The 18,382-nt window shown below is 42.5% G+C and overlaps 1 protein-coding gene across 5 annotated transcripts; it reads right to left on the bottom strand.

Moving 5' to 3' along the window:
* Positions 1-1,460: 1,460 nt before the first annotated feature.
* On the bottom strand, positions 1,461-18,379 carry GTSF1 (gametocyte specific factor 1). Of its 5 annotated transcripts, XM_049102903.1 has the most exons (9): positions 18,269-18,379; positions 16,060-16,104; positions 11,131-11,231; positions 8,521-8,647; positions 8,006-8,089; positions 7,481-7,544; positions 5,994-6,088; positions 4,831-4,867; positions 1,461-1,568 (listed from the first exon to the last, which is right to left on the bottom strand). In XM_049102903.1, exons 2-8 carry the CDS (start codon positions 16,073-16,075, stop codon positions 4,851-4,853), a joined length of 504 nt encoding a protein of 167 aa, XP_048958860.1. In that variant the 5' UTR covers positions 16,076-16,104; positions 18,269-18,379; the 3' UTR covers positions 1,461-1,568; positions 4,831-4,850. The 5 variants fall into 5 exon arrangements, with proteins under 5 accessions (XP_048958860.1, XP_025314462.1, XP_025314466.1 ...); XM_025458677.2 differs by lacking the exon at positions 4,831-4,867; XM_025458681.3 differs by lacking the exons at positions 4,831-4,867; positions 18,269-18,379 and adding an exon at positions 18,110-18,221.
* Between the last annotated feature and the right edge of the window lie 3 nt (positions 18,380-18,382).

The following is an 18,382-nucleotide window of genomic DNA, read 5'->3' as shown; positions in this document are numbered from 1 at the left end:
AATGAAGTCAAAAGGGTTTTGTATTTTCCAGTAATAACCTTAAGTTGTTGTGAGGTATCGATTGATAAACAACCAGAATTAGTGGCATAATGGGTGTTTTTTCCCCCTCCATACATTATCACCCTCTCCTGAGGAAATGGTCTAGTTCTTCACTTAAGATCACACAGCTAGAGGCAGAGATGCCACTGTACTGGGGCTTATCTTGAACCTGTTTTTAGGGACTACAACTAAATAAACAGCTCTGCTTTATCAGGAGAATCCTGTTTTGTGTAAATACCATGAAAGGAGGCATTCCACCAGAGCCCACTCTCCCTTATCTGTTACTCACAAAATGCTACATAGATCATTTTTGAAATTACTTCTCAGAATGCCTCATCCTAGTCCTTATCTATACCAGATCCCCCAACCCTATCCATGCCAGACAGATTCAGGACCAAACCAAACCAAACCTGAAAAAACCAACCAACAAAAACACAAAAAATACACAGATAACCCAAATAAAAAAACTGGGCTGGGAGATTATGAAGTTTCCTTTAAGGGCCAGCAAAATGCTAGGACAGCCAGAGCCTTGGGTATTTCAGAAATCTAACTTTTATACATATCCAGGAGAGTCAGCAGGGCCATCACACATGCAAGCTTTGAAGCTTAATCAAATTTCACACATAGGTGGAAAGCCTCTCTCTTCTCCACATACACGCTGCTCCTCTCCTCCATTCCAATCTTCACTCCTACATAATCTACACCTGGTTTGACAGCTGGTATAATTTCTAGCTGGAATGTGGGAGAGATAAAAGAAACAAAAGAAACCTACTCCAGGGATCCCTGGGTGGCGCAGCGGTTTGGCGCCTGCCTTTGGCCCAGGGCGCGATCCTGGAGACCCGGGATCGAATCCCACATCGGGCTCCCTGCATGGAGCCTGCTTCTCCCTCTGCCTATGTCTCTGCCTCTCTCTCTCTCTCTGTGTGTGACTATCATGAATAAATAAATAAAATCTTTAAAAAAAAAAAAAAAAAAAAAGAAACCTACTCCAGGTTGAAATTTTCAGGGAGCAAGATGTCTTAAAGACTCTAAACAATGGGGTATTTTGCTATCCAAATGCTATCAACATCTTAAAAACTCTGGACAAGGAGATGCACTGATCAAAAAAGGTCTATTCCTATAAATTTTAAAAAGAATCTGAGCTACGTGTGTCAGAGAACACAAATACACAGTTACTTTTTCCAACCCCTGTGTTTCTTGCCTGCTTTAGCTGGATCCTTTTGAGATAACTTCAAATAATTATGTTTCATTAATGTGAAATGAAATGTGATTTCTGCTCTTGGGGCTGCAGGTACTTAACCAAACTATCAAGCTATCTATGTGGATGCTTTATTTGAAACAGTTCTGAGTGTGAGGTTCTTTCTTGCATCAAATGCGCAAAGACTCAGAGCAGGGAGGGGAGAAAAAAAGGTAGTTGTCAGTTTGAAAGTCACAGACAGTTTATCTTTCTATAATTAGGTTAGGAGGAAAAACACCCCGAAGAACCCACTGGTAGCAGGAAGAAGCAAGAATCTTCCAGGGTCTGGCATCTGTAAGGAAATGAGAGAAAAAGAAGAGTTCTTAGTTCCTTTCAGTGATAAAAACAGCAGCTACATCTGACAACAGGTCACACAACTGTAACCGGGCACCAGCTCCTGGTCAGCGGGGAGAATGTGCTGCTGTTCATCTAGAACAGCAGGTGCCTCCGACCCTCAGCCCCTCAGTACCACGAAGCACACAGAAACTTGTTGATGGAATTAAAGACATTCTACAGAGATCAATGAACACTCCTCATGTCAAGAGTTTCACAAGTGAGAAGAAAATCAGAACTGACTATGCATACGACCGGCTCCTCCAGACAATTCTGGATTAATTTCAATTAACTTACATTGATCTTTTTCTCTTCTCATATGCTCTGTTGACTCAGTAATTCAGTAATATTTTCTGAGCTCTTGCAACATACATTAGGAGAATAAAAATTAATGTGCTATCACCTGGTTTGAGATACTTATCTAGTAAAAAAGTGGATTTTTGATAAAAACACACTGAGATAAAACATATCAAGTGCAAGGTGAACAAACACTGTTCATGTATGTGCGTTCAAAAAAAAATCTCCACCCACACCGAAGTTCCTTCAGAGAATAAGCCCTACTTTCTATTTCTTTCCTATCTTTCCAAAGAAGCTAGAGAATTCTGCAACAACGGGCATTCAAAAAATGATACTTTATTTTTATTAAGAGATAAAAAGGTCTGTGGCTTTTAAAGATTGTTACCTAACCTAGGATAGTTTTTCTCTCCTGATCCCCAGGGGTCATACAGAAAAATACATTTTCAGCATGTATGGGGTTTGATACATGAAGAGTGAAGTTCCAAAGGAGAGAAAGTGTCTACTCTTAGGTGTTAGAGACAGAAGCTTCTCCTAGGCTCTTAAGAGTAACTTGGGTTTTTCTGTTTGTTTTTGTTTTGTTTTTTTTTCTAAAAGATTTTATTTATTCACGAGAGACACAGAGAGAGAGGCAGAGACACAGGCAGAGGGAGAAGCAGGCTCCATGCAGGGAGCCCGATGTGGGACTTGATTCCAGGACCCTGGGGTCACGCCCTGGGCCGAAGGCAGACGCTCAATCACTGAGCCACCCAGGCACCCCTTGTTTTTTAAGATTTTGTTTATTTATTTGACAGAGCACAGATGGGTGGAGCAGCAGGCAGAGGAAGAGAAGCAGGCTCCTCACTGAGCAGAGAGCCCTATGTGGAACTCGATCTCAAGACCCCAGGATCATGCCCTGAGCCAAGGTCAGTTGCTTAGCTGACTGAGCCATCCATGCGCCCCTTAGAGTAACTTGTTTTTTAAAAAGATTTATTTGGAGGCCGCCTGGGTGGCTCAGTTGTTGAGCGTCTGCCTTTGGCTGCTTCTCCTTCTCCCTATGTCTGCCTCTCTCTCTCTCTCATGAATAAAATCTTAAAAAAAAAACAAAACACGGTCTAAGCTTTCTGGGAAATAAAACACGAATATGCTTCCGTTTCCAATGAACTTAAAAAAAATAAATGAAAAGATTTATTTGGGACATCTGGATGGCCCAGTGGTTGAGCATCCGCCTTTAGCTGGGGTGTGATCCGGGCGTTCTGGGATCGAGTCCCACATTGGGCTCCCTGCATGGAGCCTGCTTCTCCCTCTGTTTGTGTCTCTGCCTCTGTCTCTCAGTAAATAAAATCTTAAAAAAAAATTTGAGAGAGGGACGCCTGGGTGGCTCAGCAGTTGAGCATCTGCCTTTGACTCAGGGCATGATCCCGGGTCCGGGATCGAGTCCCACATCGGGCTCGCTGCATGGAGCCTGTTTCTTCCTCTGCCTGTGTCTCTGCCTCTCTTTCATGAATAAGTAAATAAATCTTTAAAAAAAATTTGCGAGAGAGAGAGAGACCATGTGCACACATGTGAGCAGAGAGAGGGGCGGAAGAAGAAAGCAGACTCCCTATTGAGCAGGGAGCCCGATGCAGGGCTTGACTGCAGGATCCTGAGATCATGACCTGAGCCAAAATCAAGAGCTGGCCCCTTAACCGGCTGAGCCACACAGGCACCCATAGAGTAACGTTTTTTTTTTTCCCCCTCTGTAAGCTCTACACCCAAGGTGGGCCTTGAACTCATGGCCCTGAGATCGTTGAGTCACATGCTCTTCTGACTAAAGCAGCCAGGTGCCCCTAGACCATTTTTATTAGGTAGCAATCCCTACTTTATGAGAACCAAGCACCTTGTGTGCAGTGTGTCAGAGAAGGATTCAAAGTTCACCATCCATCCAGGTTGGTGTGTGCTTTCCTGACACACCCCAGTGCTTTTGCATCTCTTTCCCTTCTGGGGCCAAATTCAGTTTTCTGGTTTCCAGATGTATTTAACAATCTGACGTCAAAACCAATGGCTAGCACCTAGAAGCAACTCATAAACATTACTGTTCATAGCTAAGGGGTGTTTACTTTTAGAATCTCTTTTCTGTTGCTCACTAGAAGAAATATCAGTTTTGGTGTAAATGAATCCTAACTCAGGAGATCCATCTGCTTCACCCTGCAGGGGAAGTGAATGAACTGGAAGGCAAGAGGCCAATTACTCACTCATTAAATAAATTTTCACAGAGGGCCTACTATCAGCAAGACAGTGCGGATGTGGTCTCATTCCTACCCTAATAATATTCCTTTTGTCAGGAGCGATACGGCTGGACAACCTCAGCCAAAACAGCATTTGAAGCATCAACTTTGGGTCTGCCATAGGTATATAGGGTTACCTCAAGGAAAAGCTTCGTTTGTAAAAACAAAGAGGTTTTGGTCTCTTCGTATACATTTTGTGAGACTTGGCTAACTCAAATATTTAGATAATGTCAACAGTGCAAGCTTCTTAGAGACCCCAAACTTTTAACTGCTCATTAAAAAGAGTATGAATTTTTTGATGAGTGTTAAGCTGTACTGCACAGGGAAAGAATTGCAGAGCAGTGAAGCACAGCTGTCTGATTAATCTCAGTCCATTAAAAAGGCATGATAGATCTAGAATGCAACTTTGATAGAAAAAAAAAAAGGAAAAGGAAAAAGGCAATGTGTACTAACGTTAAGGAAAGCAACTTGGCATGTTAACAGAATTCTAATTTAACCAGTAAATGCCTATTCATTAGCGTGTAAAGCCATAACAGAAGCTATATACTTAAAAAACACAGGCACGCACAAAGCTTTAATTTGGTACCCTAATCTGAAAGAAAATTGGACCCAAATTGCTTTATGTCCAGTCAAATCTTGCTACCATCTGAAGAGATAGTGAAATGAAACTGAAACACTTACTTGATGAGATAGATATTCCGTTACTGTGCATTTCCATCTACGGAGTAGAAATATTTCAAAATAAACACACCATGACAATTGAAAATCACTTCTTCCCCTATTTTTACTGAACACAAATGACTTATTCTTGGGGTATACTGAATTACAATACAGACGTGGAAGAATTTAAAATTAGTGATTGGGGATCCCTGGGTGGCGCAGCGGTTTGGCGCCTGCCTTTGGCCCAGGGCGCGATCCCGGAGACCCGGGATCGAATCTCACATCAGGCTCCCGGTGCATGGAGCCTGCTTCTCCCTCCGCCTGTGTCTCTGCCTCTCTCTCTCTCTCTCTCTGTGACTATCATAAATAAATAAAAAATTAAAAAAAAAAAATAAAAAAAAATAAAATTAGTGATTGGATTCTACTCAAGAGCCTGGGAAAAGAACAGTACATTGCCTATCAAGCCTTTAGGCATATGATTTGGGGATCTCATTTTTTGGGAAATACAAGTATCCAAAGGGAAATGTTTTAAAGGGAATCCTCTAGCCACCTAAAAAATTAGCTCAAACAGTAGCAAGGACTGAAATCAAGGGAATCTGAATTTGGGGACAACATTAAGGAGAGTCTATATTAAATAAAAATGATAGTATCTTGGTGTTCCCTACGTGGGAATTTATCAGGGTGATATAATATGAATTTAGTACCTCCTTGGTCGGCACGGCCTCTGAGGTCTAGGGAAGACATCGGAATACTATTCTTATGCTAGTTCCTATTACTTATTACTTTCATTTTCTTTCTACTCATTTCAAGTCTCTGCAATCCAATTTCTACTGATATTATGCCTTGAGCATCAGGGATGACTCTTCCTCCTACCCAAAATCAGTAGGCTTTTCATTGGTCCCCAACGTTACCCAAGGTATTTGATGTCAGTGGTCACCCCAACTTGAAAATATTCTTTTGGTTTCTGCAGTCTTGTATTTTCCTACTCATAATTTCCTCTTACTAACCAGGGCCAAGACTGGAGTGAAGTGAGTGAGGTGCTAAGAATGCAAAATCCAAGGAGGCACTTGTTCTCAGGGTCACGTGAGTGAGATGAGTGCCCACTGAGTATGTCTTTGAGTTATCAAGACCAACTGTATTTAGCACAATGAGGAGTAAAAGCATTTCGCCTGTATCTCGCTTACTGTTTTTCCATGGCAGGACATACGGCAGAGACTTGGGAACACGCATGCCTGAAGCCAGGTTACTCTTATGTTCCATGACTACGTTGCTTGCAGGGCTGCAAAAATAAAGACAAATTTGCTTATGCCAGCATATCTGTAGTCTTCAGGCAGGCACACACAAGACCATCAAAATGCATTTTTTGTAATTTGGGGGAAAACAGCAAACTACATTCTGAAATGTAAACATAATTAGAATGATTACTACTTCTCTGAAAAGCTCCCTTTTCTGTACAAGCATTAACATGGGTCTAACCATTTTCATTTACTAGAAATTGAGATAAACAGCAATGCCATCTACTGTTCGGTTGTATGACAGGCTCATCAACTCGCTCAATAAATTTAAGAAGTGAAATAAAATGCCAAGGTGATCAAACCGAAGGCAATCAATCTCACAGAACTGAGGTAAAATTAAAATTGTAATATTAAAAATTCATCTTTAAGTTTTTCTATTTTAGTGTACAAACAAAATAAGGTACACGTACAATTAATAACTTATCTTAGGAGCTAAGAAATAAAAATTGAAAAGCATTCTACTCGGGGAAAAATGAAGTGTAGCATCTTGTTTCTTCATTTTCTAATCCATAAACATTCTCATTTCTGAATATTTGAAACTTGATCTTCTAAGGTTTGAAGATGAAGTAGTAATGAGAAATCTCATAGATTTAAATTAGATAGCAAGGTGCCTGAGTGGCTCGGTTGGTTAAGCAGGTGTCTTGGCCCTTGATCTCAGCTCAGGTTTTGATCTCAGGGTTATGAGTTGAAGCCCCACACTTAGATGCAAACAGACCTAAAATCAGTGGAAAAGAGATGAGTTTTCTTTCCTACCCAGTAGGTAGGTACTCTGGCTTGCCCAATTTTTGTTTTAATTTATTTATTCATAAGAAACATACAGAGACAGAGAGAGAGGGAGAGAGGCAGAGACACAGGCAGAGGGAGAAGCAGGCTCCAGATGTGGGACTTGATCCTGGGACTCCAGGATCATGCCCTAAGCTCAAGGCAGGCGCTCAACCGCTGAGCCACCCGGGCATCCCAGGCTTGCCCAATTTCAAATCAAGAACTTGAAAGATTATTTTTCCCTTAGACATTAATTACCCAGAATAAAAGTGATCCATATGGCGTAGCTAGAGAATTTTTCCAAAGTCTTAAAATAATGCCAACTTAGCAAAAAACTCCAACTTAGACATAAGAATGTTGGGTACCACTGTCCCCCTTGCAAGACTATAAGCTCGTATTTTTGTGTTCCCACAGCAATTAACACAAAGCATGTGACCTTTGTAATGATTTGAGGAATAAATAAGGAAAATAACCCATTAAAACTTTCCAGACTAAGTTACCACCAAGTAACATCATTAAGGAAAGACATCAAATCATCCTTTGGTGGCTTCTTTTGGTTACAAAGCACTTGGGATTTTGGGAGGCAGTGCTGGGAATGAGACCATTCCATTTACCTGTTGTTGCCACAGTAGTTGGCTGTGCCCCAGACAAATGGGGTGCTGGTCTGTTCCCACAGATCTGCCAAAGAAAGGAAAACAGAGTTTGTGGCACTCCTAGGTAAAACACCGGTTTATGCTAGTTGAATCTGTAAGGTGGGAAATAATACACCTCAGTTGAGAGAAGCAAGTAAAAATTGATCAAGTACCCTGCCTAAGTGACACAGAAGCAAGGATTTAATTGAAGGATATAAATGCAAGCAACATAAATAATAATAAACGTGCCTAGTAACAACCAAACACAGATGGTACGACACAATTTATGGTAAAAAAACAGACGTAAAGGAGTGCTTTTTCCAATCAAGAGGGATAGGCCGTTCCATGTGTCTGCACAGCGATACAAATGGGCTCGTTTGGGGATCCAATAAAAATAAGGCATTCTGAACAACATGGTATGCTCATAAAAAAGAAAAATCTTCCTTCTGTCTATAGCAAATGACCTGAGGTTTAGACACTGAAGAAAAAGAGGTAGAGACACTTCACCTTTATCCCAGTCTTCATCGCAAGGAGGGCACTGCCATGTGCTCTCGGCCAGAGTCTCTTGTCCAAGGTTCCTGGTTTGGTTGACTGCAAGATGATAAAGATTCTGTTGTAAGAAGGGGATACCATCAAGTGGTTTAAGTGGCTTAAAAGGTTTCAGGGTAGCCTAATAGGTCTTTGCTTCTGAAAAACGCATGCTATTCATAGCTCAACAGAGGTCTTATCCCCTTGCTGACAGAAGAAAAAGCAACAAAAACAAAGTTGGTTACCATATTTTTGGCAATAAAAAGATTTTTATTTTTAGATGAATTATTGGTAAAATGGATCAGGTTGTTCAGAAGAGAAAACAGTCTGATAAACACAGCCTGACAACCTCTTATTGAGGAGATAAAAAACTCAAGGGCAGAAAGGTATTATTCTTCTGAAATGATGAAAGCCAAAAATCAAGGGGACAACGGAGCACAATACAAGTCTGAAGGAGCTAACCTCCAGGACTGACACATTTCAGCTAGTCTTACCAACATCCTGCTCAATACAACTTTTATCATCACAGCTTGAGATATGATGACTGATTTCGGCCCGAGGAACCTGGTGGCGAGCATTGAAGGGACAAGTAGCCAATTTGTTTGCGACATCAGGATGATTCTGTGGAACAAACATTAACGGGTCTGTCAATTCTCTGGATGTCTTCAGATTCAAAGGGAGTGGCTTAGCCTTATGCTATAAATGGCTCCCCTAAAATCTCTCAATACACTTGTGGCTTAACTAAGGTGGTTGAGCTCATGGTAGAAAATTAAGAGGGAACTTATTTCTCACTCATACGGACTGTACAGATGACCTCAAAATCATCAAAATGTAAGCTTCTTTCTTATGATCTTAGAGAGTGACAATGCAGGTACTGGGTTTACAGTGGCTTATATGGGAGTAAACAGTGAATTCAGCATTGGGTATTTGTTTCATTTGTTTTTTAAAATTTTATTTGAGAGACAGGGAGAGAGCGAGTGAGCATGAATGGGGGTGGGGGGGTGGGCACAGGGAGAAGCAGGTTCCCTGAGGAGCAGGGAGCTCGCCATGGGTGCGATCCCAGGACCGTGGGATCATGACCTGAGTTGAAGGCAGATGCTTAATCGACTGCCTAACCGACTAAGTCCCCCAGACGCCCCTAGGTTTGGGTATTTGAAGCATATTTCTCAGGGTGCCAAGACTCTGGGCAGCACAGCCTGTAATGGTGGAGCTCTCTGGCTGTCTCTGGAGGGTGATATTCAGGAAACAGTAAAACGAAAACATATTCTTAGTCTGCATTGCAGTAGTGCCCCTGCTATTGCCATACAATAGTGCTGGAAAACAGCTGTGAGGAGGGAGCTGCAGAAGCTGCAGACCAATGATTTTTCGGATTAACACAGGAACGCTTATTTAAAGTAACGATGCCTGAAATGAGGCTGGCTGCAAACAATTTGACCTTTATTTCAGCTATTTTACTAAGGAAAAGCCTAAATGAGAGAGTCGAGTCTGCTGATCAAGTCCTTATTTTAAAACAAAACAAAAAAACTGAAGTGTTTAATATCATCCAAATCCTATAGTAAGCATATTAGCAATCAGAAAACTGATTAGGAGAAGCAAAACATGTATCACAAATGATACTCAAAAGAGTAAAAATAATGTGAAGTGGGAGGACGCTAGATAAAAACAGGATGAAGAAAATTGTGAGGGCAGTTATCTCCATGATTTTCATAAGGGATACTGAGCATTCCAATGCAAAGATTTTTGTGGTTGAAGATTAAGGGCGTTACAAGAGGGGAGTTAAAGGGACGCCTGGGTGTCTCAGTTGGTTAAGTGTCTGACTCTTGATTTTGGCTCGGGTCATGATCTTAGGGTCATGAGATGGAGCCCTGGGTGGGGCTCTGAACTGGGTGGGAGACTGCTTAAGATTCTCTCTCTCCTCTGCCCCTCCCCCTCCTGTGTGCACGAATGCTCGCTCTCAAAAAACAAATGAACAAACGGGAGAGTTAAAGACAATGCCTTTTTATTGCTTGGCTTCCCAACCTTTATCCTTGGGACATGTTTGCAAGCTTAAGGAAGGAAGTCATGGTGGTATCTGCTGGTCCACATTATCCAGGTTGAACTTTAAGTGATCTTTGCTCTACAGTTTTATTTTTAAGATTTTATTTATTTGAGAGAGCGAGTGAGTGAGCAGGAGAGGGGGTGGGGGGTGGGGATGCAGAAGGAGAGGGAGAAACAGGCTCCCTGCTCATTAGGGACCCGGGGCTCCATCCCGGGACCCCAGGATCGTGACCTGAGCCGAAGGCAGACACTCAACAGACTGAGCCACCAGGGGCCCCTATTCTAGAGATTTAAAAGAGCTGGAGAAATGATCAACAATGGCATGATAATCATGTCATTAGGATTGCAAGAGAAACGTCCTTTAAAGGATGCTAATGCATACATGAATTGTATGAAGTTTGGATCAAATACCAAAAATGCTGTCCAAGCATAAATCCCTGCAGACTTCTGGCCTTTGATCCAACATCCATATTCTAACAATCCCTTCAAAATGCTTCAATTAGTATGCCAGCATTAAAGTAGTTTATATCAGCTAAGACTACAAAAGAGTGACCAGAGAAAAAAATTTTATCAGTTCTTTTTGCCCCTCTCAAAGATGCTTCAATCAAAGACTGAAACTTGGAGAAAGTTATTTATAGGAATAATCTTTTCTTAGGCTAACCTCTAGCTGTTCAATTTCTCTAAAATTCCAAACAAAAAGAAATCAGAAATAAGTGTATTGTGGCACTCAATCTATATTAGGACAACGAACACATCAAATTCACACGGCAAGAGGGATTTCTTATTGTTAACAAAAATTAGTGTTTTCTCTGTTTTACAAGGAGAAGAGTATATAGAGGGCACTATGTCACTAGGGAGAAAAAAATGAAAACAAGAAAAAACTTATGTACCCAAGAAATAAACGCCTTTCTATAAATGTTGGCATTTAACACAAATGTAGATTCCTAAAACAAGTCTGGCATTAAATCAAAACATTTTTTGCTAAAATTATATGATAGTTACACAATTTGACTTTTTAAAAGTCTTAAGAGGTCATTACAAGGCAAATTATGAAAATAACGCCTTACCTTTCTGCACTTGATAAGATGATAAGGAAACCTGCAGGCCCTGATCTGGTGGTTTTTATCATAGGGGCATTGTAATAGCTTTTCAGGGTCCAGAGAATCAACTGAAAGAGAGAAAGGTAGGATAAACATGAAGCTTAAGCTTTAAGCCTTTGTAAAACTACAGTATTCCAGGCATACTGGATTTTTCAACAGACTCTGTAAGAATAGAAAAGACAGTCTAACAACAAGTTGGAACTTAAAAAAGGATGACTAAACATTTAAACATGGAAATGTAACTCTGAGAAGATAAAACTGTATTACCACCAAATCTTCCTAAGTACAGCAAAACAAGCTATCACAGGATAGGATCTTAGTTCGTATTTGGTTGTGCATAGATTTGTTTTATACTAGGGGTAATCAATGAAAACAACAATAAAGTTAAATGAAATGATATCCTTTTCCCTTCTAGAACTGCTAATTCTTCTTCTTCTTCTTCTTCTCTTTTTTTAAAGATTTTATTTATTTCTTCATGAGAGACACACGCGCGTGCGCGCGCACACACACACACACAGAGAAAGAGAGAGAGAGAGAGGCAGAGACACAGGCAGAGGGAGAAGCAGGCTCCATGCAGGGAGCCCAACGCAGGACTCTATCCCAGGACTCCCTGAGTCAAAGGCAGACACTCAACCCCTGAGCCACCCAGGTGCCCCTAGAAGTTGCTAATTCAAGGTTATTCTTATCTTACCCTTCACCAGTCACTTCTAGGGCAAGTTGAGGGTAATTAATCCTCTTTGCCAGCATTCCTGCCTATTTATTAGTATTTCATGACATGAAAAAAGTTCATAAGCTCTGCTCTAAATCAGTTATAAGTTCTATGGCAGCTTGATAGATGATTTTTTTTGTCTGACTGCTTTTACTTACTACTAAAGTCAGTAGTTCCTGATCCTGGCTACTCTAGGTACCTCTCAAAAGAAACCAATACCTTTGTCAGATAGGTGGTATTACTTTTCTCAGTTTAGAACACAGATGAGGAAAAACCAGAGAATTCTTTAATCTAGTGATGATTGAATTGGGCAGATAAAAAAATAATCTGCAAAAACAGAACGTCCTAAGTTTAAGACAACTGCAGACATATAGAACTGCCCTGTGAAAGCAAGCCCCTAACCTAGATTATGCTATTTAAAACTTCCCTTAGGACACTATACTTCCAGCATTCAACCCTATAGCTACTAAAGAAGTTTCTCTAAATGTGTAAAGCTGCCTGTCGGCTTTATGAATTTTAGTGAGCTTTTTTTTTTTTTTAATTTTAGTGAGCTTGATTAAGGAAGGGAAATTAAATGGTTAAGCACATTCTGAGTATGAGGACAAGAGGCAACCTAATAAAATGCTGTTGCCACCATTGAAGGCAATGATAAAAGTGAAATAAGATAAACAATTTACATTTGATAAGGAGGCTTATAAGCCAGGAGATTGCTATGAAAACCAGAAGCCAGTGGGGAATTGAAACAGACAGTTTCCCTGGAAGAGTGGTAAACATGGAATAAATTGCTAACCATGATGGTGATGCAAATGAGCCAGAAAGGTGACCTGAAGGACAGAATGAAGAAGAAGGAAAAGTCTTAGAGGACAGGAAGGTTTATTATGCCAACCAGGCGCATCCTGACCAGCAATCTTTTCAGATTTCTGAAGCTTCAGGATACCCAGGGAGAGTTTAAAGATAAAATTCTTATTAGTTTCCCTTCATTTAATCCATTCCATCATGAGCAAATGTTAGGCCATGTCAGTAGCTGACAGACTGGACATGCCTTGCGATTCATACACAGTATACTGCCCATACGGGGACATATCCCAGAGTTGATTACCACGGCTTCCTACCATAATGCTTTAACTCCTGGCCTCTGGTAACTTAGGTTCACTCTAACCTGGTTTTCTAGATTTCAAAAATTTTATTTTACTTTTGATTTAAAAATTTTTAATGATGGTAAAAATATATAGAACATAAAATTTACCATCTTAACCAATTTTTAGTGTATAGTTTGATAGTGTTAAGTATATTCACATTGTTATGCAACCAGTTTCCAGAATTTTTCACCTTGCAAAACTGAATCTCAATACCTATTAAGCAACAATTCCCCATTCTCTTCTCTCCCCAATCCCTGGCAACCACTAATTCTACTCCTTGTTTTTATGAATCTGACTATTCCAGATACTTCATATAAGTAAAATCATAGGGTATGTCTTTTTGACTGACTTATTTCATTTAGCATAATGTTCTCAAGGTTCATCCATATTGTAGCATGTGACAGGACTTCCTGTATGCGTTTTGCTTTATTTCTTTGTTTTTATTTATACTTTTTAGTAATCTCTGCTCACAATGTAGGGCTTAAGCTCATGACCCTGAGATCGAGTTGCATGCTCTTCCAACTGAGCCAGCCAGGTGCAATCCCTCCAACCCCACCCCCTCCACCGCTTTTTAACTTCATAGATCTTGGAGCTCCTTCTATGTCAGTATATATAAGGAATATTAAAAGCAACAACAACAACAACAAAAACCCCAAACCAAGCCCAAACAGGAATATATCAGTGCTGCATAGGGATGTGCCATAGATTTTTTTTTTCTTAATAAAGATTTTATTTATTCATGAGAGACACAGAGAGAGGCAGAGGGAGAAGCAATCTCCCCGTAGGGAGCCTGATGCAGGATTTGGGGGACTTGTTCATGCTCTGAGCCGAAGGCAGATGCTCAACCACTGAGCCACTGAGGCGTCCCTGTGCCAGAGATTTTTTTTTAAGAAATTATTTATTCATGAGAGATGCGGGGGTGGGGGGTGCGGGCAGAGACACATGCAGAGGGAGAAGCAGGTTCCATGCAGGGAGCCTGATGTGGGACTCGATCCCGGGACTCCAGGATCACGCCCTGGACTGAAGGTGGCGCTAAACCGCTGAGCCACCCAGGCTGCCCTGTGCCACACATTCTTAATTGGTTCTCCTACCGATGGACATTTAGGCCGTTTACAGTTTTTTACTATTATATATAATGCTGTGACTAACAATCTGGTATATACTTCTTTGTGTACTAGGAGTATTTCTCTTGGGCAGATACCTTAGAGTGCTACATTGAGGTACACCTACATTTAAAGTTAACAAATACTTTATACTTGTAATAAACACTATCAACCTACTCATCAAAAATTCTATTTTGGCTTTTTTGGGAATATAACAACTTGGAAAACAGCATAAGCCCTGTGGACAAGCTGTCTCCAAAAGCATAGATTCACATGTTCCTGATGCTTAGGGCCTGAAACTCATGGTGAGAAACAGAGGAAACTTCACAGAAATAGGGAACTTGATCAGACAAAAGTATCATCAGTTAAGAGGTACAGCCACAAAACAGAAGCTGGAGATCTTCAGGAATCTGTCAGATTAAGGTTAGAGTTCAAGGTCAATTTTGGAAAAGGGTCAAGCATATTCTAAAGTAGTGTTAAATCACTTGCGGACTGTATTAAAATGCAGATTCTGATTTAGTAGGTCTGGGATGGGGCCCTGAGATTGTCCATTTCTGAGAACTCCCAGGTGATATTTTTCTAAGGAAAAAACTATAGCTGAAACAGAAAAGAGTGAAAGGCATAAAGGGGAGTTGTTGCTTTCTATTAACAGAGAGGGTAAGCTTTCAAGAATAAATATAAATCTACCTAGCTCACAGGGAATTCCAGGTATACATTAAAAATTTTTAAGAAAAATTAGAGGGGTTGGGGAGAGAGCCCTAAGGAAGACCGAGGAGAATCAACCTTCTTTCAGATCAAGGATTCTCAAAGTGTGGTCCTCAGATCAGCAGCCTCACTTGAGAATGTGTTAGAATTTCAAATTCTTGGGTTGCAGACCTACTGAATCAGAAATTCTGGGAGTAAACAAACAATCCCCCACCAGAAAAACCCCAAAACCAGACAAACAGAAAAGAAATTCTTTTTTTTTTTTTTTTTTTTTTTTTTAGAAAAGAAATTCTAGGGGTAAGACCAGCAACCTTAGTTTTAACAAACTCCCTGGGTGATCCTGCTGCATGCTAAAGTTTGAGAACCTCTGATGTAGATATTTAATAAAGACTATTTCCATGTAGTTTCTATATATTGATGACAAAGGTTCCTTTGGACTCTTCCTTGAAAGTAGAATGGGACTAAAAAATATCCTTTGGTTGTAACTTATTAATTTCAAAGAGACTCAACAATACAGCAAAGTAAGAAAGTAGGCCCTGCTGACGACTGCTATCCATCTATTCATGCAGATGTTCCTTAAACTCAGGGCCTAGAAAAGATAGTGCCTATGATATCAAGTATGGTGTTACATATGAACAACATATAACTCTGTCCCTCACTATGTAACCTTGGGCATATCAGTTAATCCAGGTTTTATTTTCCCAAATGTAAAATACAAATGTTAAATGAAATAATTTTTCAGCTTTTATTCCTACATTTGATTCCTCCTATGATTCTAGATGCTAGTTCCCTTCTGACTTTTCGGGCCATCTAAGGTTCCTGAGTCACTTGAGAAATAACAATTCTTCCTAGGATTTCTTTAATCCCCAAAACTCCATGGACATCAGCATTACTATGATTATCATACTGTCCTCAAAACAGAAAGAAAACAGAGGTTACTATCCCCTCGTCCTTAATAGGAGAAACGAAAGTCCTGAGAAATTATAAAGTTTCACTTAATAAAAGTATAGTTTAACACAGCTGCCCCAACTGCAGTTTTTCTAAAGCTGGATCAATTTCAAGTATCTTATTTCAAATTTGGGTACTTCTCTACTACCACTTAGAGAAGGGAGTTAAGAGAGAAATGTGAATCTTTCCCAATATGCTAAAAGTCTTGTGAGACATAAGTCTATGTGTAAGGATTTTTTTTTTTTAATGCAAGGAATTTAACTTATTCTCTAAAGCAATAAGAAGTACATACTGTAAGTTTCTTCCATGTTGGAAACGAAGGAGCTGAATCCAAGTGCTGAGGGGGGGGAAAAAAAGAGCAGTGTTTCAGGTAATCAGAAAAGTGAAATGTACCGAAGAAGTCCTAAAAAGTGGAGTCAAACTGGAATCGAAGCTACCCAAGCTCAATATAAGAAACCCTGAGTGTTCCCCTCCCCTAAATATTTTCTCTCCTTTAAAGCATTCTTTACTACTTTGAAGCATTTTAACATCACTGTGTAACACACACTCTTGGAACAAATTCTAAGTCTGGCAGGTAAGAAAAACCAAATATGACCAGTAATTTAAACTGTCTTTCAAGTTTAGAGATACTCTAAACTTGACATGCCATGACATGACCTGTCACTGTTTACCATGCATTAGGATTCCATACTATTTAACAGTAAAGGGGGCACGTTAAGATCACAAGAATTCTACTATTTAAACTTCCGGATAAACCTAGGAATAGGGTATTATTTTAAAGCTCTATTCTCAAGTTCCTAAAAATACAGGATGGGCGGGCTGCCAGTCTTGTTCTCCCCTGGGACCTGGGAAGGCTGGACGTCTAGGTCCACCAGTATGCGCTTAATCCATCCAATAAGCCCAGAGACGTTCTGATTTACGGTTTCTTCTTAAAGATTGTATTTATTTATTTGAGACAGAGAGACAGAGCATGAGCAGGGGCAAGGGGGCAGCAGACTGCCCGCTGAGCAGGGGGCCTGATGACAGCCTTGTCCCAGGACCCAGAGATGACGACCTGAGCTGAGGGCCCACGCCCTACCGATTGGGCCACCAAGCGCCCCTAGTTTATACGATTTCCATGACTTTTCTGAACATGATCAAGAAGCGTGACCCCCAGTCCAGCGGGGCTTCGCCTCCCCTCTCCTCCACCAATCCCCTATATGGAAACGGGGAGACTTGGTTAATCTCTCCAGTGAGGACTTATTCCCTCTCTGCACGGAGGGAAGCCTCCTGAGTGTCAGGACTTAACTGTCCGTCTCGGGGATCCCTGGGTGGCTCAGCGGTTTAGCGCCTGCCTTTGGCCCAAGGCGCGATCCTGGAGTCCTGGGATCGAGTCCCACATCTCCACATCGGGCTCCCTGCATGGAGCCGGCTTCTCCCTCCTCCTGTGTCTCTGCCTCTCTATGTCTATCATAAATAAATAAATAAATCTTAAAAAAAAAAAAAAGAAAAAAGAACCGTCCATTTCAGAGGGGCCTGCATGGCTCAGTCAGTTAAGCATCTGCCTTTGGCTTAGGTCATGATCCCAGGGTCCTGGGAGAGATCGCTCACCCCACCCAGATCCTGCTCCCTGCTCCGGCGGGGGTCTCCCTCCTCTCTCTCTCCCTCTCAAATACATGAAAAACATTAAAAAAAAAAGATTTTATTTATTTATTCATGAGACACACACAGAGAGAGGCAGAGACCCAGGCAGAGGGAGAAGCAGGCTCCACGCAGGGAGCCCGACGCGGGCCTCGATCCCGGGTCTCCAGGATCACGCCCTGGGCTGAAGGCAGACGCTCAACCGCTGAGCCACCCGGGCTGCCCAATGCATGAAAATCTTGATTAAAAAGAAAAAAGAACCGCCCACTTCAGGGAGGCCTCGGTGGCCGGAGCCCGCTAGTACCAAAGATCCCCATTCCGCGCTGCGGTTACGTAATCCTTACGGGGAGGAGCTAGGTTCCCGTGGAGCCGCCGCCCCCACCGCGCAGGCGCCCTGCGCCCTCCCCGCAGCCCCGCGGCCCCGCCCCCCGCTGTGACGTGGCGGCCCCGGAACCTCGGCGGACGCACGCGGCCGCGCTTCCGGGGGGCGGGCGTTCGCGTCCCTCCGGGGCCTCAGGCCGCGTCCGTCGACGTTCACACCCCGCCGTGCGGGGCGCTCCGCCAACGGCCTACGCGAGCCCGCGAGGAGGCGGCAGCAGTCCCGCTGCGCAGCTTGGGCCGCTCGGAGGGACGGTCGGCGCCGCCCGCCCGCCGGGCCTAGGCCTGGGCCGAAGGACGCTCCCGGCCCCTCCGCCGCGCCCACGACGGACCGCGGCCCCGACCTGGTCCCCACGGAGCAGGGCTGTCGGGAAGCAGCCGCGCTTCCTCCTTGGAGCGGGAGCCAGAGCAGGTCTACGCGGCGGCCCACTTCCACCCCGGCGGCCTCGGCGCCGCGAGGCCCCACGCCCCCCCCGCCCGCCGCCCGCGGACGCCCGGCCTACCTCGGCGGGACACGCTCCCCCACGGCCGCGCCCCGGCAACGCTCACTTCCGCTCCTGACGCGCCGCGTGGGTCCCACTTCCTGTGACGTCGGGCGGGGCTGCGCGCGCCGCCTG

The sequence above is a fragment of the Canis lupus genome, chromosome 27 (genome assembly GCF_003254725.2).
Source record: "Canis lupus dingo isolate Sandy chromosome 27, ASM325472v2, whole genome shotgun sequence".
NCBI classification, from domain to species: domain Eukaryota; kingdom Metazoa; phylum Chordata; class Mammalia; order Carnivora; family Canidae; genus Canis; species Canis lupus.
This window is presented reverse-complemented; position numbering and strand designations above follow the sequence as displayed.

Excerpts from the sequence above, each read along its gene's own strand:
- GTSF1 (XM_025458679.3), bottom strand. Across the intron at positions 6,089-7,480 it reads AACTACTGTGGCAACAACAG|CCCTGCAAGCAACGTAGTCA; the intron begins GTAAATGGAATG and ends TTATTTTTGCAG. Across the intron at positions 1,569-5,993 it reads TGTCCTGCCATGGAAAAACA|ATGCCAGACCCTGGAAGATT; the intron begins GTAAGCGAGATA and ends ATTTCCTTACAG.